This window comes from Phocoena sinus, chromosome 2 (genome assembly GCF_008692025.1).
Source record: "Phocoena sinus isolate mPhoSin1 chromosome 2, mPhoSin1.pri, whole genome shotgun sequence".
NCBI classification, from domain to species: domain Eukaryota; kingdom Metazoa; phylum Chordata; class Mammalia; order Artiodactyla; family Phocoenidae; genus Phocoena; species Phocoena sinus.
Genome location: NC_045764.1, coordinates 77,569,148 through 77,595,242, shown reverse-complemented (window position 1 = coordinate 77,595,242; position 26,095 = coordinate 77,569,148). Strand labels below are relative to the sequence as shown.

Genomic DNA, 26,095 nt, shown 5'->3' with positions numbered 1-26,095 from the left:
GCCCAGCCGCTCCACGGCATGTGGGATCTTCCCGGACCGGGGCACGAACCCGTGTCCCCTGCATCGGCAGGTGGACTCTCAGCCAGTGTGCCACCAGGGAAGCCCCCATTCTCTTTTTAAGATGGGTCTTTTCATAAATTTAGAATCTGCATGATTTCTTCCAGTGAGTATAGCTAAAATGAACTCTGCTTTGTTACTTGATCATTACAAATATGAGGCAGGATGATTTGGTAGATACTCAGTACTTAATTAATTAGAGGTATGAAGTATTAAAAAATTACTACCACTAGCAAGAATTTTTACTGGAACAAAACATAGATTGGGTGCCAGAATAACTTAATGTATAAGTTATTTAGAGTTTCCAGTTGCAGATTCTTGAAATGGCTCTGGGCTAAGTAAGATGCGGATGTTATTTCTGGTCTCTTTAAAAATAAATTTAAAATAGAGTAGAATATCATGGTACTGTTCCATTTCTCATAAATCGAAAGGATCTTGTACTTTCCAGCTCAGAAGAAAAAAATTACACCGGTCAAAGAAGAAATAAAAAACCGGGGAGCACTTTCCTTAAGGGAGAGGTAACTGGACCCAAGATCAAATTGTTTACCTTCATGGTTTAAAATAATAGCTTTGTTTGCTTCTAGTTTTTGTTTTGTTGTAACCTAATAAGTCAGTAGTGCAATGCCTTGTCCCAGTCTTAAAAGCTCATCAGAGTGCTGGTTTATTAAAGAATTTTAAAACCTGGATACTCTCCTCAACTTTTTTTTACCCGCAGACACACCATTAGTGCTGTGATTATAGAGCCATCTGCAGGAAAATTATCAGGTTGCAACATAGTTAATGAATCTCTTACCGTGTTATTTCAAGTGGTAAATGAGAAGTGACAAACTGCAATTCATATGGGGAAAGAAATGGACAGCCAAGAGATGCAGGAATTACTAGGGAGGGGGACTCCCCACTTTAATGTTTCGAGGAAAACTGCTTTGTCATAGTGAGTTTATGATCAAGATAAACGTGAAGTTTGCTTCATGTTTTATATATTCTCAGTAGTGGTAGTTCTATCTTGTTTGAAGGGGTATTTAATGATTGCCTTTTAGAAGCTTTGTATGATCTGTCAGTTCTGTTCATGTTGATGTCAGAGGGATACTATTTAGTTGCCTCAGAAAGAGATTTATCTGCTTTTCTCCTCCAGGAGGTATGGCTGTTTTTAGACATCCTCATTTTGGTCATAAGGTTGTCAGAAGGGGAATTAAACAAGTGTTCTTTTGCCCTATAAATGCAGTTTATACAGCTGACTGTTTACATTGGCTATACAGATAGGTGTTTTCTATTTTGTTAAGCATTAAGCATTTCTAAAACACATGTTAGGCTTGAGATTTTTGTAAAGAGATAATAAGAAATCTGATGTTCTGTGTCTGAGACAGATGATGTGATTTGTGAACTTTAGCATGAATTTTACTGAGAAGTGGTGGGGGGGGTGGTTGCTCCTCATTTCCAATCAATATTTAAGTAAATTGTGTACCAGTTTTCAGACCAATCTGTAATATAACTCTGATTATTGGTTTGGCTAGGATTTAGGTACTCACAACTAAGGCATAATTGGAACCAGTTTTTCAAAATATCACCTGAGGAAAGATCAGAAAACCAGGTCTTTGATTTTTCATATTTTCATACAGTGGAAAGACAGTATTTGGAAGCCTTTTTACTGATTGATTAGTTATCAGCAAGATAGATGAGAGTAATATTGTTGAGTTAGAAGATGCATTATATGATTTCAGATAAATAGCATTATTATGTTTAAATAATAGGTACTGATTGTTAGTGGATCGGTTTGAGAGGGATGCATTATTTCACTAGTTTTATATTCTTGCTTTATTTTTTGCAAAAGTAAATTTTCTAAATTGTGAGAAAAATAATATTTCTAAATATTAGAAAAAGACCAGAAGACCAACTTCCTGAACACTTAGGAGTGACTTTATTTACAAAGCAGCATATACTAGAAAAATTTGCAATATAATGTTCAGATATAATACCTGGAATTTTTTGGTGTCTTACTGCGCGTTTAGGAGACAGTATTCATTTACTAGTCATCTTTCTGCATGCTAAATAAGGAAGAGGAGACATTTTTGCTTTTGCTTTTGTATCTTCCTACTTGTAGATTCTCTTATTTATTATCCTCTTAAAACTATCCTCACCCCGCACCTCCCTTGCAACCAATAACGTATTAGTTATTTACTGAGTTTCGTAAAGCAGGAATATATAGAGTTCATTTGTGGAATTATTCACATGTGAACTTCGTTTAGCTTTGTTTTTCACTCTGAAAGTCTATTTTCCAGGAATTGATTCACTTAGAAATAATGTTGAAACTTTTCATGAGGAATCCTATGAGTGGGTTTTAGATTTACTTTTCCAGCCAGATCTTTTGGCCTTTTGGGACACTGGAATGTTGCCTGCTTATTTTAGAAAAAATGTACAATAATATTAACCAGTAACTGGCCTTTATTAATTAATTAATTCAAGATGTGTAATTCAGTTAAATTGAAATTTTCTTTTAAAATTTTTTTAGAATTTTAAGTCACTCTTGAAACATTCGTGTTTAAGATAGTTTAAAAAACAGATTTGAAGCTGATTCACTTTGTTATAAAGCAGAAACTAACACACCATTGTAAAGCAATTATACCCCAATAAAGATGTTAAAAAAAAAAAAAAACAGATTTGAGAGTTATAGCAATCCAAATATCAGGGATAAAGAAGAGCTAATAAAATAAATTAAAATATTGCATGGGTAACCCCAGGAAATTTTGCATAGCTCTCAAGGATGATCTGTTTCCCAGTCAACAGAAAAATAAGAAGGAAATAAGGGCCTGGAATTTAAACTGAAGTTGCCAGAAGGTCTCTACCTAGTAGGTTTTTTGGAAACAGTTTTTGCTAAATCTTCTGGAAAGAAGTAAATTGCTTAGGCAAAACACATCATAGCTTTTTCTTATCTAGTTTAGGTCTGTGCTTGATGATTGTTGGAATGGCAATAAACATCACATCCTGAACTATTGAAGGCAGGGAAGTATATTTTAAAATCAGTGAAATGCAGTAATCCTCAAACCAGGAATAATCAGTTTGCTAATAAAAGATGTATGGCTCCAAGTCATATTTTTTCAGGGTTCTCTGACATTTTCATTAATCATGTTGCCAGTGTGTACAGTAATGCCCATTTTGCTATAAAAATTGGTGAGTTTTTAGATTGTTGGACTAGGTAGCATGAATATTGAGTCAGATCACATAATCTTAGAATAACACATAAGTGATTACGTAGAATTGCGGGTGGAAACAATTCAGGATAAAAAGTGCATGACAGTTCAGAGCTCCTGTGCAGGCTGCACGTCTGTCTGAAATCAGGTTTAAAAAGTGGCCCTGTCTCCAGCTGACTCGTTTTGTCAGACTGAGTCATAGGATTAACCCTTGACATGTTCCTTCAAAAAAAAGAGGCAAAGATTAAACAACTGCATTGACTAGAGCAGCACTTGATCCATCTATATGCATTTTTTTTCCTGTAATATGATTCTGCTTAAGAAAAAAAATTGTGCTGCAGCTGTTACATAGATTAAATTAGATTTTTTTTAAAAAATATTTTTGAGGAAGAGAAAAAGGACTTTATCATAGAAGATAATTTGTAACTGTTAAAAATATGTCTACATCAACCAGTTTTACTTTCTTTTGGGTAAGGCAGACTTCAAAAAGATGTTATTTTGGAGTAGCAAACTTGAAGGACATTACCATAGCATACGAGTAAAATACAGGACTATTTTATTTAAATTACCACCAGTTTTCTTGATGATTTGCTGTTTTTGAGGAATAAATTTAATGCCATATGTATGTAAACGCCCACCCCCCCCCCCACCTCCTTCTCTTCCTTCACGTTTCTACATCCGCCCTCAGTATAGGCAGTAGTGTATACCAAGTGATTGTGTTGGGTACATGGAGGGGGGGGGCTCCATCTTACATTTGAGCACATGTATGGATTTTGTATCTGTGTTTCTGAGAGGAGGAATGAAAAGTAGAAGCAAAAGCTTTTAATTAATTACTCAGCTCTGCTTAGAAACTATTATGTTTCAAAGTTCAGGTTTCAGGTTTAATAGCAAGTCTTATCCAGTTCTTTAATAAACTGCTTTAGAACAGTAAAAGAGTATTATACTGTCTGGTTTTACTCTGAACTTTTTAAACTTGGATATTTGTTTATTACTTTCAGAATACCATATAGTTGCCTCTAAAATAAAGAACTGTTAATGAAATACTCAAATTTTCATTGTGCTTTAATAGCCAAGATTGCATAGTTGGATTTACATTATGCTGTTTGTTTTAACAAACATCATAGTAGTCTCTCTTTTCTGGCAAGCCCCAAAGAAACGAGCCTAACTACTGTAGGTGGATTTTTTTAAATCAATATATAAAAGTTTTCTCAGGTTGAAGCTGAGCTTCCTACTGATTGTAGGAAGAAAATGTTGAAGTGCTTTGTGGCTGCCCTTTTCCCCCAGTCCCCTAAATTTCTATTTTAAAAGTAAGTTTTTGGTTTTTTTTTAATTCATTAAGGAAAAAAGGAAACTTTATTTTGGTTGGTTGATTTTCCTTTTTTTTTTTTTTTTTTAAGCTGTTCTGTCAGAGAGAGACTATGTCTATAAAAGACTAAAATTTACTTGAATGGTTTTAAGGCATGGCATTGTTAATTGTAAGTCAACGCTTTTTACACAGTTCTCTAAGGATTGAAATGGGTCTTTGTGGTCTCTCAGGAGGGAGGAAGTTACAAGCCACTCTGCAGACTGGCATTTTAATGGTCTGCTGTACAGTGATGTTCTTTTGCAGCTGCTGCTTAGCCTTTTCTATATCTGGAGAGTGTGGGGAGGTTTTATTGTTATTCCAACACCATAAGCTTTTAAAACATTATGAACTTAGCTGGCCTTATTGTCTTATTTGATTTTATTGTTATATTTTAATCAATATTTTTCATAAAAATGGTGGGTTTGGGGGTCCCTTATAGAATATTCCTAGAATATTCCCTTAGAGCAGTTCTGCTTCATGAAAGGTGCCTTTAAAAAAGTGATGTGTCCCTTTTTTGCAGCTTGTGAGCTGCCCTCTGATTAACAGTTTTGTGAGAACCTGCAAGGCACAGGGAGAAGAGATAGTACAAAGAGGTTTTCATGGGGGGAAATGAGAGGAAAGAAAAGTTGCTATTCTGTTTTTCTGGGTTAGAATCCACACCAAAAGACAATTTGAAATTTTTTTAGATAATGAAATATGTTTGTGTGTGAGAAACAAAGTATTGGCAAAACAATGTCTAAGACCTTTTGACTTCTAAGTATAATGAATTTTTTAAATCTATGAGATGTTTATTCCCACACTGATTAGTTTTCCTTTTTGAGAAATTTGAACATTAACATAAAAATATGAATATATTAAGTGTTAGTTAAGAAGTATAATGAACTTAGAGGAAACACTTCCAAGAAATCTTTTTTAGTTTATTAGCTACAGTGCACATTTTGCCTATACATACCAGCCTTTCATATTTTTATGTAAGGGAAAACAAAACCTTGTTTGTTTTTTCTTTTTAATTATTGAATTGCTTAGTACATATTCTAGGAAAGTGCAATCCATTATAAACTTTTAATTGGTGTTATGAGTGAGGAATTTAAGGAGCTTTATAATTGAAAACCTATATTAAATATTATGTTTTAAAAACAGATCATTTATTTTCAAGATAATTTTTTGAATTGTTGGAATGAGCTTTTTCATGAAGTGTGTTCCTGTCAAATTTCTTTCCATACCGTTTTTATAACATAAAAAATCATGGTTTGTTCTAGCTAGTTTAGAGGTACTTACATGACAGGTCCGCTTTCTCCAGGAAGTGACTTTGTACAAGGCTTAACTGTTTAGGTCCTTCTTGTTACACATGATTCAGTGTTTCCAATTCCTGATTGCTTGATCATGTGTTTATCATCGTTAGAAGCAACTGTAGGCCATGCCTGATGGTAATGTTGCTAGAGGTGTAGCAAGCTAGGTTTCCCTGCTACAAGTGCTCTAATTTAAACTAAAAATAGGTTAGCAGATCTGTCAGTTTGTCTTTCTTTGTAAGAGAGATATATACTATATATATATGACAATATTAATAATTCCTTGGGATATTTATCTCCAAGACACTGTATCACTTTTTATTATTTAGCACTTGTGACTTGTATTTTTTTAAAATTCCAGAATTTGTCTTATTGGTATCCTCCACCAGTGTGAGGACTTGATAGAGATTGAAAGAGGTTACTTACAGCACAAACCCTCCCTCTCTGCTCCGTGAGTTGGTTCAGTCCTATTTTGCATAAGTTCCTTTTGAGTAGATCATGTGTGGATGCATAGTGCTGAAGACTTAACTCTGTTTGGCTGTGTGGATGTATGTCTTGGAGAGAAGCTGAGTGCATTAGCTGCAAACAGTAACATTTTCAAAATCAACATGTACTGTGCTTATCCTGTCCCTGGAATGGGCAGCAATTCTTTGATGTATTACTACAATGGAAAAACGGTAAGTCTTTTTCTTTGTTCAGATAGCTTCTAACTGGTTTAAGGGAAAGGAGGGTAGATTAATTACTTTTTACTAAAACCTGTGAGGTTTTGTTTTATCATATTCTATAATACGTTAAGATTGTATGTTTCTTTGTAAGTATGGTTAGCAAAGTTGTCTTTGACACAGTTACTCAATAGTTTTTGGCTTTTATTTTTAAAATAATATAGAAAATAAACTTGAATTTGTGGGATATTTTTTTAATGCCTGATGTCTTTACTAGTAATGAGCTTGAAAGTACATTAGTTTTAATGTTTTCTTATATTGTAAACATATAATCTACATGTAAAATACATATATAACAGAGAGAGAAAGAGGGAAGATTACTTGATGCTTTGTAGATAGAAGGGAAAGATGAAAGTCATCTTAGATATTCATAAAAATAACAAGTATGAAGCTCTGGGAATGATTAGGGAAGCAGTCAGCTAGTGAGGGCCGTATTTCCTGTTTGGAGTTTCAGGTCCGGAGCCTGACTTTACTCAGATACCATCTGTTTCCAATCAAACTAGAATTTTGACCCTGTACAGATTCATAAAATAAATCACTATTTTTCAAAGAGTGCATTTATACATTTTCCAAAGAATGTATTTCTGGTCGATTTATAGCACATGGTTAGATGTTTTAAAATAATACCTTTCTGTGTTGCTAAGTAAAACTTCTCTGTTTTTTAAATTAATTACTCAGTATTAATTACTTAGTGTGTTTCTACAAAAATATCTTTAAGTCAGAGGATTTTGTGTATTCTAAAAAGAAGGTGAACTTCTGGAATATTCAATAGGACTTATCTTTATAAGATAGTTGATAAACATAAAAATGTTATACTACTGAATAACAATCTTGGGTTTATGTCAGGAATACAGTATTTTCCTCCTCAATTTTTCCAAAACAATGTATTAGCTCAGGTGTTTTATTAAATACGTAAATGACTTTAGCAATTTTTTTTGGTCAGGAGTAGGGGCATTTTTAATGTTAATGTTTGAAGTTATAAAAAAAATTAATCACATTTTCCTAAAATAGGTATACAGTCAGTTATGTTGGTCCCTTCCCTTTTTATCACTTGAAAATGTTTTAAAGTAGCATATGACTTTAACCAGTGTACGTGAGAACTAATGAAAGCACTTTTTCGTTCTCTGACTGCTTTGGTAAGGCCTCTTTGGACTTCGTTAGCATTTGGTTCTTAACTTTTCAGTAAGCTTTCTTACTAGATGACAATCAAGCCAAAATATCCTTAAACTCATTAAAAAGTATGTGTTCACACTAGCCATATAAACAGAGCTTTGGAGAATGTGAGAGGTAGGTTTAGATGGGTGGTATAAGTGAAATAACTTGATCTCTATGTAATTTCCTTGGCAACTGTCTTTCAAATGTGAAAATTTTTTCTTTTATGCCCTATTCTAAGTGAAATAGTCTGTTTGAAAATGGTGTGTGTGCAAGTTTAGTAAAATTAATCATACAGGACCCCTGAAGCAGAGAGACTATAACTCAGATTGAGTTTAGATTTTATTCTTTCAAGAGCACAGATCACTCTATTACAGCATTTCTCTTTGTTCTACATTTAGGGGTGGAGGGGTGGGGAACAGCTTTGATCGTATTAAGTATTTCCAGGCTTACGGTAGATGACATGGCTGGTATGTTAGAAAAGTGTAGCCTGAAAGTTGATAGCCTGTGCTTGATATAGGTCAAAGGTGACTTTTATGTTCTTGAAAAATGCGTAAAGGATGATATATTTTCTTAGTCCTCTGTATCATAAGCCCTTAGTCTTATATGTGTTTTACTTTTACCACATCTAGTTTATTATTATTGTTCTAACTCTTCAATAAGAAAATCGTATAGTATGTAATTATATTATCCAAAGACTATGGTAAATACTTCATCTTTGTATATAGTGGGAAATGTCTACCCATCAATGCTTTATAGTAAAAACTAGCACTTTAACGTTGCCGGAGTCTAAGTGAAATGTATTTCCTCACTTGAGTTATAGAATTTTTGTATAATTCTCATAATGAACCGGTTAAATTTAAGCTCACTCTTTAACTCCATTTTATCAATTTATCTTAAGATGATAGGACAGATTTATATTTTGAATATTAATATTTTGATTTCATTTTTAAGATCCTTTTACGGGTATTATGAAAGAGTGAGAAATCCTGAGTGATACTGGCCTTAAAGAAAATGCTTTCCTTTTTTTTTCCGGTTTTTATTTTTAAATTTTCAAGTTGATTTCCATATATTTAAGGATGCTTGGGGTAATTTAATAGACTGAACAGACTCTAGGAAAAAAAGATTAATAAGAGAAGAGCCTTTTCATATTTTGTTATTTAAGATTATATGGCCGTATTGTACTGTTGGAAATATAAGAGGGCATCTATGTGCAGAAAAGAAAAGGCAAAAAGGCAAAAATGTTAACCCTGTTTTCCCCACTATCAGAAAAGAGAAGGGGTTAATGCTTTATATCACATGTAGCTTTTGTGTAGCTGTATTATGTACCATGCTATATTAATATGTGTTTATGATAAATAGGGGACTTAAAATCACTTTGAATGTTATCTGTTTTTTTGAACTTTGAAAAATAGCAAGGAATAATGGATTTCTGAGATTCCTTACTTATAAAGAACTTGGCCTGCACTCAGTTTTCTCATTGATATGACTCAATTGTGTCCTTTATGCAGAAAGGTAGAAAGAGGTAAAGGAAGGAAAGTTTTGGGAGGAGAGGATTCCTGTTCTCTTCACCTATCTCATCAGCCTCCATTTTCTAGGCCTTGAACTGAAGATGCTATAAAGTGTTCCAGGTATAAAAATTGGAGCAAGTATAGGCATGATGCTCTTTTCATTATTTCAGGGGATTATTTTAATATCATTAGAGACAACACAGAAATCCAAGTTTTAAAACTCAAGCTTAGAAACACATTTGGAATATTCACCTTCTTTGTATGGAATCTGGGAAAGAAGAGACAGGAACTAACATGATCATAAGGGCTACTCTGTGTCAGGAACTACGCTGGGGACTTTATGTTTACCTCATTTAATTCTCATAACCACTCTGTCATTTAGCTGTTACTAGCCTCCTTTTATAAGTAAGGAAAAATTGGTGCTGGGAAGTTAGGTAACTTGTTTAAGCCCCACCCTGCTAGTTAAGTATTGAGGCCAGAACTGAACCCAGGTCTGTCTCCTAAGAGCAGGTTTTCTCTTTTCTATCATCCAAGGACAAGTAAACTAGTCTCCATAGCAGAGGGCCAGATTTCACTTATCCTTACTACTGGTTGTATCAAAGTACTCCGTTGGAAAGAAAATGTCACTGAGAAAAACACTAGGCCATTCTTACAAATAAATATGTTTTGCATGTATGATCAGACTTACAATTTTATGAATGCTAATTGATATGGTCAGTCAAGCAGCTTTTTACTAGTTTCTATTTAAGATGAAGAACTTAAAACTATCTTAGATATGTTTTTAAATGCAGGAAATTAGAAGGCCTCTTCTAATAGAACTCGTAGTAGTGAAAATTGGTATAGCCATGGTTTTGGCACCTGCCTCCCCACATAATTTGTATTATCATAAGAATTAGAGCAGCAAGTAGCTAAAATTGCGTTGTAAATACTTCTAAGATTTATTTTTCAAATAAACATTTTCAGTTAATAAAAGCACAGAAACCAATATGAGAGTATATAGAGCTACATTTCTGTTCCATTGGGGATTTACTGCTAATTAACATGAGAGAGGAAAGTATATAATTAATTAACTCGAATTTCCAGGCTGGCTATGGGCCCAGTAGGGTTAAATCTAACATTTGTATGATGAGGAAAACATGAAGTCATTTAAGCATTCTCTGAAGTTAGAATGCTAAAGACATTGGATGACAAGGAGTTTAGCTTAAATCTGCTTTGATTTTTTTTTTTCCCTTTATCAAAAATGTATGAGACGATATTCTAGATATGAATCCAAGGTCTTTTTTTCTTGATTCAAGTGAACACAAATACCAGGAAGTTAAGCCTCTGCCAGGAGAATATGTTGTCACGGGTCAGGTTTATTAATCTTTTAGAAGGAAATTTATGTCCCTTTCCACTAGCTCATGAACATATTGAAGAAAGGGATCAGGTGCTGTATTGTTGGGTCTAAATATTTTTAAAATGTAGATAGCGAAGAAGTGACACTCATTGATTTGTTCAGTACATTATCCTAGCATACAAGTTTCAAACCCAGTCCCTTAAAAATTCCATGGTTTATCTCTCAGGAAAAAAATTTGTGCTTATTATAAGAATGATACTGGTTACAATAAAGAACTGATAAAATACGCCCAGTGATGTTAAGATTAATTAAAATGTGTTTGACTTACCTAAGAAGAAATTCTCACAGATGAAAACCACTATTGCTCAACTATACTTTTTAGACAGCAGCAGTAGTAATTGATTTTAAGCTGCTTTGTAGTGAAAGCTAGAATTCTTTTTTCTTATCGTTGTTAGAAAGGAAATTTTACATTATTTCACCCCAAATCTCTCTCCAGAAATTCTTGGGAAAAGATATTGGTCCTTTTATTTATGAGTGTTGAAAATATGAACATATATTTATGCCTTTTACAGAAATTTCAGTTGTGTTTTTATCAGGCTAACTAATTAGATGAAAAGAATCTTTCATGGATAGCTTGTGTGTCCCTTAGTTAGTCCTACTTCAGACATTTTGCTTTATGATGCCTTTTGGTTTCAGTTCTTACAGTATTTAGTACTGGAACTGTATAAATATTCCTCCCTGCCCATAGGCTTGGAATTACCATAAAAACTTGAGTAGTAGGTTGGACTTTACGGCAAAATTTACTACATTTATATAATATTAAAATACTGAAAACATTGAGATATTTATCAAATCTGTCATTTGTTTAAATATTCTTGGATATTAGGAGATTCTTAAATTAGACTGCTATTTCATGTACTTAAATTTTTAAATGTCTTTTTCTTTTGGGTTGTGCTGGTTTTAATTTTGATTAAAGAAAGAACCAGGAAAGTGGGAAGCCCTGAATTTCAGAAACTTTAAGATTTTGACATTTATGTTAAAGATATGCTTTTTATCCAAGTTTATGCATAAGGTCAGTATGCATGGAAAACAGTGGATCCAAAATGATCAGAAAAATCAATAGGGAATAGTTTTTAGGAAATTTCTTTAACTTTTAGTTAAATTTAAATTTAACTAAATTTAAATTTAGTTAAATTTCTTAATCTAAAATTTCTTTAACTTTTACTTAGCACTCTTATCTCAGTGAGTCCAATTATTTAAAGCAGAAATTTTACTTACTCTTTTTTAAGCAGCCTCTTTTTAGTAAATTCAGGTCCCACAAAATGCAGAGGTAGAAGGAAACTGTTTATGTATATTATTGTGTATGAAACTTGCATAGGTTGACCAGCAGTAACTAAAAAATTCTTATAATAATTACCTAGTTTTTCTTTCTTAGTTTTTGAGTGTTGACCCTTAAATGTGCCTACTTTTAAAATCAGTGGCCCAGAGGTTTAATTACAGATTTTAAAGCTAGAATTTGAGTTGGTTTGGGGTTTTCTTTTTTTCCAGTGAGCTGAACTGTTTGGTTTGTTTGTTAGTTGTCAGGTTTTAGATACTCAGCTAGATCTTGAAAAATTTTTATTGCTTAATACAAAATATAGTTACATAAAATGAGGTAAATTAAGTGTATGCTCCTGAATATAGTATCACGTTTTTATTTTAAAATTATGATGGTAGGGTAAATTAGCCAAATGGTTTTGTTTTGCTTTATTATTTTGGTAAATTGATAAAGATTATGCTGGAGATGATTTATGCTATTAGCATAAACTTTTCACACATTGGAGGTTTATTGTTAGCATTAAAGTGTTTAATGGTATTTAACATATTGGAACTTAAAGAGAACTGCTAGTCAAACCATCTTGACAGAAGCGCTAATAGAAGCCTAAACATAATGAAGTATCGGTAATAATTTCTGTGTTAGAGCATGTTCAGAAAAATTTATAAGCTTCTCCGTCTTTCTTCTTTCCAAATTAGATAAAGGTGTTCCCAAAATGTTTAAGAGTTTTGGTTTTCGTTTCATAGCCTTTGGAGTTTATGAGACTCCTAGAATATTTCTTTCAAAATAATTTATCTAATTTTAAACTGGTGGGTAAGGAAGAGTGATTTCATCCTGTATTGTTCAGTATAGTAACCTGTAGCCACAAATGACTATTTAAATTAATTAAATTGAAATTAAAAATTCAGTTTCTCACTTGTACTGTCCACATCTCAAGTGTTCAGTAGTCACATGTAACGAGTATCTACTGTATTGTACAGACATAGATACATTACTGCTTTTCAGATATAGAACATTTCCATTATTACAGAAACCTATTGGACAGTGCCCGTCTAAAGCATTCCTCTCATTTTCTGTGGAAGTGTATCTTAATTAAGATATCTAGCGAGCTATTGTCACATACTAAAGAAATTTCCCAATTCATTTCCTCATCATTTAGAACATTTAAAGATATCAGGTACCACACAGGCTTTGGATCTATTTTTAAAAGCATAGGGAATGGCATCATCTTTTAATTAATCACTGGATGTGACAAGATAAAAAGAAAAAAAGATCTTTTTAGCAGAAGCTTCTACTTTTTTTTCATCTTTGCTGAACAACTATCAGAAAATCATGCCTTTCTGCCTTGCAGAGATGTTTCCAGTATTAATTACAGGAAGGATGCACTGAAATCAAGAGCACAGTGCACACCTCCAGCCTCTATAGCTAAACAGAGAGTGGACTGCCCTGAATTGGGGTGATCCATATGACTAAACTGAATCACCCAAGCAGGAAAAAAGGAATGTTTTTGCTAACTTGACTCCAATTGGTTTTATGAGCTAAAACATTCCAAGGATAATTGTGTAATCACTGTATAGAGTAATGTAAATATTCATCCCTGAAGTACTCTGTCACTCTTAAAAAGTAAGTTTGGGTTGATGGGATGAGGACAGTAGAGGTATTACTGTGAATTTATTCTTTTCAAACATACTTAACAATGAAAGAGAGGTATCTGTTAGATTTTCAGTTATATTCGTTTAAGTTGGGGTAAATGTTATGGTTCTGTTCACCCAACACTCAAAATTTCTCTCTTTTCCATTCCTGGAGGAGAAAAATTAAGTACTTGAGAAAGAAGGACATTCCCACATGATACCTACTTCGAACCTGACATTCTGAAATGGAGGCTAGAATTCTAAAGAAAATTTCTAATTACCACATTTCAATAGAACATCTTAAATTACTTAATTGTACTTTTTCTGTTTCTTTTTAAAATAGTGTGACTCCTGGTAGATTTTAATCACCTTAAGCACACATATTCCTTTCTCTTAATTTTGTTTGTTGTGATACAAAATCATATTTAAGATTTAAATGTGTGATTAGATCATTAACTAGGAAAAAACTGGCATCTATGTGCAGGTGATCAGATGACATAAGCAGTCTGGTTTTAATTTGTGGCCAGTACTGATTGTAACTAAAAGAGACTTGCTCTTTTTGTGGAATTGGCTGACTATTTTCCTACATCTGGAGTTAATAAAGTCTTTGAGACCACATCAGTTGTGCTTTGCCGCAAGAACTCTTTGATCTGAAAAATCACAACTGGCACAACTGCTGCTTCATAACATTGCATCTATGTTTTTGCAAGCTATGGTTAAGATACCAAAAGTAAAGTTTTTTGTCGTGTGTTAGAAATGCTGTTAGATGGGCCTCTTTGAGAACCATGGTTTTCAAAACATTTTTATCATGATAAAAACTTTGAACTTATGTTAGTAAATAAATGATAAACTTATAGTAATTTAGAGTTTTTACCATTTTCATTTATAAGATCTATTCTTTAAAAGTCCATTTATCTTTTTCAGTCTATTTATAGAGACTAACATTAAAAACAACTTTGCCCTAAAATGAGCCCTGTGTTCTCAATACAGCTTCAAAATTTTTACATACGAGTAGGCTAGCAGGCAAGCCTCTTCTTCCTGTGTTTTATCTTGGTTTTCTTGCTTTCCATGATAGTCGTCAATTAACCATTATCTGATCAGCATATTCTCCTTTATTTACAGCAATTTGTAAATCAATAAAGTCAGCAAAGGTTCTTTTGTAAATCAGCAGAAGTTCTTTGCTTTTGTAATTGCATACATTAAAAAATTTTTTAAGTGTAAGTTTATCTTGTATGGAATATAGTGAATTGAATAGAAATAAGGATAAAGAAATATATATTGGGAGATTATATATAAATTTTAACTGACAAATTATGTAGATTTTTTGTGTGAAATGACACATCAAAGCTGGAGTTTTTCATAAGTATCATTGGGAGGTTTACATACTGTTTCAATCTAAAACCTAGATAGAATTAGAGAACTTTATATTGTGTACTTTCAGATCAGTGATGGTATACATAGTAAATAAGCATTTGTGACAAAAACATGTTCTAATGCTGTCTTCTAAATTTTATTCTCATTTGTATTTTCTTTCTACATCTCTTTTTTGTTGTTTGTGGTTTCAGCATAGTTTGGGGAAAATCTGTATATTATAAAGGGGACAGAGGACATCTAGCTAAAGCTTAAATTTTGATGCTGAAACTTGATTAAAAGAAAAAAGTACAAAATTCCCTTCCGTAAAACTTTTCCTGCCTATCAGCCTATCTAATACATTGCAAACACATTTGTGTATATCCAATTCTTTCATTCTAACTCTGTCTTTATGTCATAGCACCAAACTAGAAAAATATGTTTAATATGTATAATGCATAATCCCGTATCTAGGATCCTTCTGGGTACTTCTTAGGAATATATCTTGTCCCAAACTTCTCAGGTACCACAAGTGTGTGTTTTCCGCTTTGGGATGTAAGAAGTAGGAAACTAACCTGAATGCCAGTCCATTAAAAAGACACACCTGTGCTTGTAGTAGCATGGCTAGCAAGAAGACTAAAAATTGACTTTTTAACCTTTTATCTAGGGTGAACTTTATATAAGTAGGATGATGTCAGACAAAAACTATAAGAAATAGCAGTTTGAGTACTAAACAGGCACAATATGTAGCAGTGTAACTGCTCTTAATAAAAATTAGAAAGATGATATTATTGGCTAATACGTAGTGACTGGTTACCATGCTAAACATTTTCGAGCCTTCTGTGCGCCTTAGCCATCTTGAGGAATCCAGGTTGTTTTTGTGGGTTTTGTTTGTTTTTTTGTTTTGGGGGGAGGTTGTTTTGTTTTGTTTTGGCCGCACGGCTTGTGGGATCTTAGTTCCCCAACCAGGGATCAAACCTGTTCCTTCAGCATTAAGAGTGCAGAGTCCTAACCATTGGACCGCCAGGGAATTCCCTAAACATTTTGTATGTATTATCTCATCGAATCTTCCCATCAACCCCTGCCCCCCCCATGCAGGTAATGTTAGCACCATCTTACAAATGAGGAAATTGAGTCTCAGAAGGTTAAGTAATTTGCCAGGAATTTTTACAGTTAGTTAATGTCTCAGAGAAAGAATAAATGACAGTTTATGTAAATAAAAAATTGGCTCCCATTTTAATCTGTGTGTGCTTCCTCCACTTTTTTATTAGTGCATAGGAATGTATGCTTGATAAAAATATCAAACTGTGTGGAAAGGCATAAAGCAAACGTTTTCCTCCCCAGTTATAAGTCCAGAGGTGTAACCATTAAGTTTCTTATGTGTAATTCCAGAAATCTTCTGTGCTTATGCAAAAAATAATGTGGATGCTTTTTTTTAACGCATCCTCCCATAATTTTATTGAGCTAGTTACTTTTTTCCATGTTAAGTGAACACTTTGAATTTTTATTTTGGATTAAAATTTAATAGATGTACCCTTATCAGACTAAACAAAAGAAATACATTTCATACACTGTTCACAGTAGGACACCTTTCCATTCTTCCTGACTCCTGGTTTACTTTTACTTTAACAGACCATGTATCACCTTAAGTGTTACTTACTTGTCTTCCTTCTTGGTTTCAGTAGTCATCATGAGAATGGTTTGATCATGTTTTGATTATTACAGTTATTTGGATGCCCATTTAGTTTTCCAGAGGAATGACAGAGTTGGCCATTTGCCAATTCAAAATGTTCATACTTTGTTTATCTGAAGCAAAGGTTTACCAAAGGAAATTAATACTGCTCTGACAGATTAAATGAGCCTTTCCTGAAAGCTGTGCCAGACTTGAAAATTTACTTGAAATTAAAGAATTAAAACCCTTGAGCAAAACTTGGTTTTAATTTTGCCAACCCTACTAAGTTAAGGAAGTTTCTGAACAATTGTGTTGTGCCTTTCGCAGTTAACTTTTTTTTTTTTTTAAACTTATTTATTTTATTTATTTATTTTTGGCTGTGTTGGGTCTTCGTTGCTGTGTGGGGGCTTTCTCTAGTTGCAGCGAGCGGGGGCCACTCCTTGTTGCAGTGCACAGGCTTCTCAATGCAGTGGCCTCTCCCGTTGCGGAGCACAGACTCCAGGCACGCAGGCTCTAGAGCGCAGGCTCAGCAGTTGCGGCGCACGGGCTTAGTTGCTCCGCAGCATGTGGGATCCTCCAGGACCAGGGCTTGAACCCGTGTCCCCCGCATTGGCAGGCGGATTCTCAACCACTGTGCCACCAGGGAAGCCCTCGCAGTTAACTTTTAATAGTAATAAAGAATAGTAACATTTAGTCTAACTCATTTTGATTTTGATAAATCTTGTAACAGTGAAAAGAATAGATTTTATCAACAAATCCATAAAATAAAACAAATTTTATTTCATGCTGTATTCAAAAGACATTAGTTTCCACTATCACATTTTGAATCATGAACCTATATGGATTTGTGTTTTGTAAGCAAAGTCAACATTTGTGACTTTATTCAACCACCTGATGTAATTGTCACACAAAGATGCATTACAGGGATATTTAGAATAGTTTTTTCTCTAGTAATCAGCTAAAAACAAACAGGTAGATAATATCCAAGTTAGACGTTATTTATGAGGATTTAGACCGTTTATTTGGATTTGTGGTAGGCCTTTTTCGATATTGGATAGGCCTTTTTAGGCCCTTCAGGAAATGTAACACATTTTACATAAGTGGTATGACAGTCATTTACATTTTAATTAAATTTCCTGTTTAATTTTAAGGTATATGCACCATCCCCAAATTCAGATGACTTCAACCGTGAATCTCCTAGTTATCCATCTCCCAAGCCACCAACCAGTATGTTTGCTAGCACTTTCTTTATGCAAGGTAAGTACTGCCAAATAGTTGTCAAGTACTACAACAGTTATCTCTTGTATATTAGCTAATATTTTAAAGTTGTGAGGAAAGAGAATATCTGTATAGAAGTTCAGACATTTTTTATCTAGATATGTTTGGCTGAAGCAAATTAAAATTTAGTTTTAAAGTTTCCTATTGCTAATTATTGCTGACTGCAATGTAGTTGGATTACTCAGCGAAGCATCGGAGTGCCCATCTAATATTGATTGAATTTATAAAGGACTTCAGCTGAGAAAAGTGAGTAAAGCTGCTCTTTCTCATTTTAGGATTTAAATGTATAAAAGCTATTAACAATTTTAGTTTCTTGTTTAAATTACGGATTCATATCACCCCTAGAATTATCAGTGCAAATAAAAAGTGAATATCATAGAACAGAATAAGACTTTAAGAGAGAAAAAGTGTTGCACTTCCTTTCATTCTTGTTAGCAAATCATTTTTATTTGGTCTTCTGTGGTTTTGGACTATGGGAGCAATAAATTACTACATAAATGGTTCCTTGACTTTACATTGGTGAGTGAAGTCATTGCTAACACATTTCTTTTGAAGGCTGACTATAATATAGTCATTATTCATTACTTAGGTTCTCTGTAAGAGAAACTTCTTTATTCTAGTTTGAGAATGTTTGGTATAATATACATTGCTTATAGATTAAGAACTTTTTGTATATGGGTATACCATTTAACCAAAAGTTAAATCCAACCTATCTCCAGATTTGGAATTTTTATTGTCCTCCGTGATATGAATTTAGGTCTTGTGAAGATTTTTATAATGACCTGCCTACTACAGTTTCAATTATTTTTTCTCCCTCTAACTATAAAGCTTTTTTCCTTCATTTAACATAGTAACTATACAGTTTGGAGGGAAGAAAACTAGATGTAAGACTAGGTTGGAAAGGGGAAGAAAAACATATCTGGAGGGTACCCTTTGAATTTTTATAGCATCATCAAAATAAAAGAAAAAATATTGGCTAAGGAAAATTTTATATTTCTCTTTTTGTCTTAGATGGGACCCACAATTCTTCTGACCTTTGGAGTTCATCAAATGGGATGAGCCAGCCTGGTTTTGGTGGAATTCTGGGGACCTCCACTTCCCACATGTCTCAATCCAGTAGTTATGGCAGCCTTCATTCACATGACCGCTTGGTAGGCTGTAACACATGACTAGGGTGCAGCAACACTTTGTCCTCACTTGTGTTTCTTTTGGATTACAAGTGTAAGATTTGATTCTGCCAAAACTTCTGAATTTTGAAATACTTCTAGGCTTACTTCATGCCTTTTGAAAAAGTAAATGACAAGAGTAGTGCTCTTCAGCTGCTAATTTATGATGTTCTTTTTAACCTGTTATAGTAGTTGCCCAGTTATATGTGCATATTATTCAGAAAATATATTTAATAAATCATGTCTCTTTCCCCCTTTCTTTAGAGTTATCCTCCACACTCAGTTTCACCAACAGACATAAACACAAGTCTTCCACCAATGTCCAGCTTCCACCGTGCCAGTACCAGCAGTTCACCTTATGTTGCTGCCTCACATACCCCTCCCATCAATGGATCAGATAGCATCCTAGGTGAGCTTTTTTAGGTTGGCAAAACTCCCTAAAACTGAATTTGGTGATTTGTAGTGAATCTCGTATTTTTCAATACGTATATATATATTTTTGTTCTTTTCATATTTTTTCTTCCAGCTTTATCGAGATACACCATTGACATATAGTGCTGTATAAGTTTAAGGTGTACAGTGTAATGATTTGACTTAAATACATCATGAAATGATTATCACAATGTTTAGTGAGCATTCATTATCTTATATAGACACAAAATTAAAGCAATAGAAAATTTTTTTTTCTTTGTGATAACCCTTGATTACTCTCTTAACTTTCCTAAATGACATACAGCAGTGTTAGTTATATTTATCATGTACATCCCCAGTACTTACTTATAACTGGAAATTTGTACCTTTTGACTCAACGTATTTTTTAGTATTGAGTTTAAAAATGAAAGAAAGGAGGAAAAGAAACTTTCTGATTTTCATTAATGTACAAACTGGTAAGGAACCCACCTTTACTTTAGCTTACTAAATACAACACATGCAGCGTATTTGCAGGTTTATTGTGACAGATGTGCAACAACAGTGGAGAACACCATTGAAATAAGGGCAGAGTGCTGAAAAAGCATGCCTCCTTGCCTGCTAAACTTCTTAATTTGTTTTCCTCTTTGAAATACTCAGGAACCAGAGGAAATGCTGCTGGAAGCTCACAGACAGGTGATGCACTTGGAAAAGCTTTGGCATCTGTAAGTATTGAATTTACATATTTTGCTGAATGCAGTGGTTAGATTTTGTTGGCAGTATGCGTCATAGTTAAAGGGTGTAGTTATAACAGAACCACTTCATTACTCATTTAGAGCTATTTTCGGTTTGTATTGATTTGTACTGCCCTTAAAATAATTCACAAGAACACTTTCCCACCCTATTCCCACAAGAACTGTCCTTCTACTTTCAGTTTAAATATCTGTTTTTGTCTTAATGCAACAGATGTAGGGAAAAGAAAAAGAAATTTGGGCATTTTGAAATCTAAAGCACAGATTACTGAGGTTAATAGTTAAATCTGTTTATTAGTTTTAAACATATACTTTGTGAGTTGCCCATTAAAATAAGTCAAGTGGAACCAAGAAACATAACTCAGTTATTCTTCTGATCCAGAGAAGGAAGTGCTTTTATAAGGATTTTTTTCTAACATGGAAGGTATTTTGTATATTTTTTCTAAAGGAAAGAATAAGCATCTGCTGCTGATTCATTGAAGACATAGGAGATGAGAGCCTTTCCAAAAAGGAAAAAACAGATTCATTGAAGAACCCACGCTAAAATGAGTAAAACTAATTTGAAGGAATCCCATAGTATTTTCCTCAGCAAGTAGTTTACATCACACCAGAATGTTAATGACAAAGCAATGAATTGCTTTAATAAAGGCAGTGATCGGTTTTAATATATATGATCCTTAAAACATTGAAACGAAATCCACTCTTTTGGGAGAACATTTACCGGTAGTCCGTAAAGATTCCAAATCTAATTATTTAAGAGGCACTTCTGCTTTGTATTTTCTAAAGTTTCTCCTTAGGCTTTTTCTTCCTTCCTTTTTTCCTCCTGAGTGATATGCCTCTCAGAATTTTTACAGAGTTGTCTTACTTATTTCTTACTATGAAGTGCAGTTAGCTCTGTCAAACACATTTGCTGCTGTTCATGGGAAAGGCAGACCACTTAATGTGTGAGTAGTAGGAAGGAGCTGTTGAAATTTAAAGAGATAAACCTCTTTGTGAATGGCTTCTGTAAATAAATGTTACTCTAGAGCAGTACACGTTTCTTGAGAAATGAATCCAAGTCAAATTCATCTACCACATAGTGGTGGCTCACACAAAATAGAGCTCAGTAAATGTTTGTTGAATTCAGTCTTGCATCATATGACAAAAATGATGATGATGATAACAAAACCCACAAAAATATCATCTGTAATCTGTATGCTTACTAGGTACTAGGCACTATACTAAGCATTTACATGCGTCGTTTCATTTAATCCTCAAGAAAGCCCTGTGAGGTTGGCGTTATTCCCACGTTACAGATGAGGAACTAAGGTTTAAAAGGTCAAGTAACTTTGGCTCAGAAAGATTAAGTAACTTGCCCTAGGGATCACCAGGCTAGGAAAGGTAAAGCCTAGATATTAGATTAGATCTGATCTAACTAGCTTCACTTCCAGAAAGACAGTGGTACAGTGACTGTTATTTTACAAGGTGTTGATGAGGATTAAAGGGAGTGGTCTCACTTTTTCTGGACTCACTCCACATGATGTAAACTACCTACTTTGGAAGAAAGTTATTCTATAATATTAAATGAGTGCCTCCCAGGTATTTGATTGACTTCCCAGTTCCTTCTGCTGATTCTGTAAGAATCCAGTAGCAGATATTTCACAGGTAGAAAGACAAATAACATTTGAACTTTTGATACTAAGCAAAGTATAACCTGCATTTCAGGGGCTTTTTTCTCAAAAGTTTTTGTTTATTTTATTCAAGGAAGACTTCCATAAAGGATCCTTGGCAGATAGGCAGGCAGGAATTTGTGATGTTGTCAGTGGTCCTCCAAGCTCCTTTTCAGTTACCCTTCAAGTCCTTGACTATTCTGCCATATTACGACCAACATACTAGCTAAACCAATTGGCATTTGGAAAAGAAAATCTAAATTCAGTGTGAGTGGAAGCCAGGGGAGAATGTTTAATCTAGTTAGTGGGTGGGCTTTGGTTGTCATGGAAACTCAGCTCTGTCATCCTGTGTTGTTACTAGGCAGGAGCAGCCAGGTCATTCCATAAATCATTTCTGTCATAGCTGATGGTGATGCATTCCATCTGCTCCATCACTGCATGCCATAGTCTGCACACTTCAGATCCCTTCCTTCAATCCATCTCCTGCCCCACTCTGCACCAGACACCTCCCCCAAACACATTCTTTCTCTAACTTCCATTACAAACTCACATTCACTTTAGTGCTCTTAGAATGTCCTGAAAAACAGACAAAAAATTACATTGGGGGTAGGAAGGATTAGAAGAGATGAGGAGAAGGAATTTTATGAGGATTACATTTGAGAGTCTGACATGCGTCTCAGAATTTGATGTTAGGTATTACAGATCTTTGGAAATGGTGACCGTGAGTATTTGAAATTTTAAGTTCTGTAGAATGTGGCATTTTAAATACAGCATCTAGGTTTAGATGGAGAAATGCCATGCTATTGTCATTAGAAGTTATTTCTAATAGCTCCCCAAAGTCTGATATATGTCTTAGATGGTCTTTCATGTGTGAAACAGAGGTTACAACCTTTGTTCTTCAGTTTATGTATTAAAAAGCACACAGAATACTGGGTGATTAAACATGTAGGCCAGATAATACATTCGCAAAGGTTCCTTTATTTTAGGTTTAAGCCTGGATAATTGTGGTCTTAATCTCAGGATAGCTAGAAAGAGAATTGTACATGAAAGTATTTACACAAAGTTCCCAAAGCCCTATGGATTATGCATTAGTTTAGATAATAAACTGGGGTAGATAGAGGGAAAGGAGAATCTGGATATTCGTGCCATTTCTGTGTTTCCCTGAACGTCTGCCAGACAATAACCCTTTAAGATTGTGCCCGTGGAGAGTTATATAGAGAAGAAACATCTGGTTTATTTCAGTGCCTAATACCATATCAAAACACTTGGTCTTTAATTTAGAGGAGATCAAACAAGAAGACTGTTGAACTTTGTTGATTATATCAAACTTCTTTGTGATAATTTATGTTTTGATTTCTACCTCAGAGCAAAGGAAAGGGAGAGAGTATGTGTATGTGTGTGTATTGTGTATGTGTATGTGTGTGTATGTTTTAATCTAGATAGTTAAATGGTCAGTAGTCTCTAACAAAAGAAAAGAAAATTCAGGGAAGTTGATGTTTAAAAGTAATTCATGAAATAAGTTTCTTTGTTCCTTAGACTCAATAACATTAGCATAATAAAGATTAACTGAAATGTGCACTGTAGTGTTTAAAAAATTGGGCTCTCAGTTCCAAGGTTGGGCTTGGGAGCACTCCATTGTTTCTTTTTTGTCTGAAGCCCTTTTCATTAGCTTCTGGCTTATTGGCACCCTGCTGATTGGAATAGACCATGACTGATAGGAGGAGGAGCCTCATTTGTTGCAGTAAAATGAGGCATATTACCGTTTAAGCCTGGCAGAAGGTATTGGGAGTTATTCATCACTGGTCACTTAACAGTATGAGGACCATGGACTGCATGTAGAATGAGTTCTTACTTTGTGTTTAGGCTCTAGATTCTAAATCACTCCCATCCCCATTTTTTAAGTAACTGATTTTTTTTCCTTCTCTTTTTTTTCTTTGAAACATCTATGTTAGGAGTTCTTTAAGGTCAGAAAGTACAAAAAGTAATGTATTCCTGATTTAGAATGCTCTTTGTCAAATAAAGCCTTATGTTTAGAATTTCTTAAAGTAGCACAACAGTTTCTATAGAATAAGTATAGTTTGTATGTCATTTGGTAATAGAATAAATATGCAGAAGTGAAGTTTAATGACATGATCTGTGATCTAAAAGGCTGTATTATTCTGCTCTTTTAATGTTGTTGCTCCCTTCCCACATACATGTTCTTTTTATGAAAGTAAAAGGGACAAGAAAAAGTCCTGTGATTTGCCAGGCTATCTGTCAGTTCAGGAAAGGTATTAGTAACAATTCTGTCTGTCATCACTTTAATTTAGGGCAAAATAGAACCAGGGAATGTGATAAGTGAGTGGAGAAAATACCTTTTATTATACAAATGGAGAAGGTGCTTTTGATAAAAACACCAGAAATTATATGTTGATATGCTTTTGGTACTGCTTCTCCTGTTTTCACAGTGATTTTTAGGAGCCCACACCCACTTTATATATAACATCATTTTGCTTAGTCATTGCAAGGTAGTCATAGCAAAATGACTCTAAAGTATAAACTTCCTCTTTGAGATAAAGAAGTTGTCACCAGTCCTTCACGTGCTTAGGGATTATTTAGCTGTAATGGCAGAGTTATCAGGGAAAATAAGGGTTGATAGCCTGCTTATATCCTCAAAAGCCCATACCTGCCTAATGTTGTGGTATGGACAGCTTAGTACATCAACACTAATTCTCAGAAATATTGGAACCTTACCATATTGTTGTTCTCAAAGCTTATACCGTAAAATTGATTTGTAAATGAATTCATATTTATAATAGTATCTTTTTCTCCCCTTGGTATTACTGTTACTGAACCCCACTGTATAAATGCTGAGATAAACTGCTATTTACTGAATTCTGCTTTTTTATCAAAAAGTATTGTAGCGAATTTCAAGTGCAATTTAATCGCTCAAGTTTTTTTTTTTTTAATATTCACCTACTTGTGCAAAACAGTGACAATGATGAATTCAGTGTTGAACAGTATAAGGTCCCTGCTTTCAAAGAGCTTACAGTTAAGGAGAGAAGATAGAAAAATGGTAACATAGAGCATAGTGTGAAGTAAAATACCAAAGAGAAGTAACAGGTTACACTAAGAATATAAGGAAAGTGAAAATGAGTGTAAGTGGGGAGGTTACATTTGAGTTGGGCTTTGATGTGTTACAGAATTCCATCAGGGAGAAGTTAAGAAACAAGCCTTTTGCAAGGGCAAACTGTGTTCAGAAAATGAAAAAAATATTTTGTTTGATATAATGCTTTATGTAGGTTATAAGGTAGAAAGATATTTTTGTAACCAGATAATAGAATACGTCAAATGTCATTCTGTTTTATTTAGTAGACAACAGGAAGTGCTATATGGCATTTGTTCAAAACTGGTTGAGGACAATAGCTCAGTCAATTATGTATGGGATGAAAGGAGTGGGGAGTAACTAAAAATATAAAGACTTAAATAGTCCAGCCATAAGTTCTAGTAAAAGTTTAAGGTAGTGTAATGGCAGTGAGAATGATGTATGCCCATCCCAGAAACATTATAGAGAATTGTGAGCTTTGGTGTCTATGGTGGGAAGAGTGGAGGAGCAGGAGAAAGGAGGGGAGAGTGAGAGTGGTTTTGGTGACCAGGAGAATACTGGTGCTAACTGAGATAGAGCAAACAGAACAGTAGAGATGGGAAGGGTGGGAAGCTTGAGGCAGTGATGCAAAGTTTGGGTTTGGACATACTGAGCTTGAGATGAAAGAAAGGTATTCTCAGATGGAGAGGTCCAGCAACCAGTAGGAGGATAGAGGTGTCAACTTAGGAGTCATTCACATGGATGTCATAGTTGATACTTTATAAAGAATGGTATTACAAAGAGAGGAAACACAGGTAAATAGAAAAGAAAACTGAGACTGGAGCTCTCGGAAAACCTACATTAAGTGAACTGTATAAGAGAGTAAAAGAGAGAAGGAGCCTGGGTAAAAATTATACATCCAGGGATTTAAAAGGGATACTCAAATGCTAACTTCTTTCAAGGAAGATATCCTTCATTCTTTCAACAAGTATTTATTTACCAGCACTGTTGTAGAATCGGAAGCTACTGCAGATGCTGTGTAATTCACATTGGTCTGAATAAGACCAAGTCCTTGCTCTTCTGGAACATGCATTTCATTAGGGAAAAGGGTGAAAGAGACATATGATAAACAAGTAAACAAATTTAGGCAATTAGGGATTAATGTAAGCAGTATGAAGAAAACAAAGCGGGAGGTATGATACACAGGGAATGC

At 34.2% G+C, this 26,095-nt stretch overlaps 1 protein-coding gene across 1 annotated transcript in view; it reads left to right on the top strand.

Moving 5' to 3' along the window:
- The window catches only part of TCF12 (transcription factor 12), a 393,445-nt gene that overhangs the window by 324,922 nt on the left and 42,428 nt on the right, over positions 1-26,095 (top strand). Inside the window, 4 exon segments of the mRNA XM_032621190.1 lie at positions 17,717-17,822; positions 18,855-18,994; positions 19,274-19,418; positions 20,078-20,142. Of these exon segments, the coding sequence (XP_032477081.1) occupies positions 17,717-17,822; positions 18,855-18,994; positions 19,274-19,418; positions 20,078-20,142 (456 nt within the window).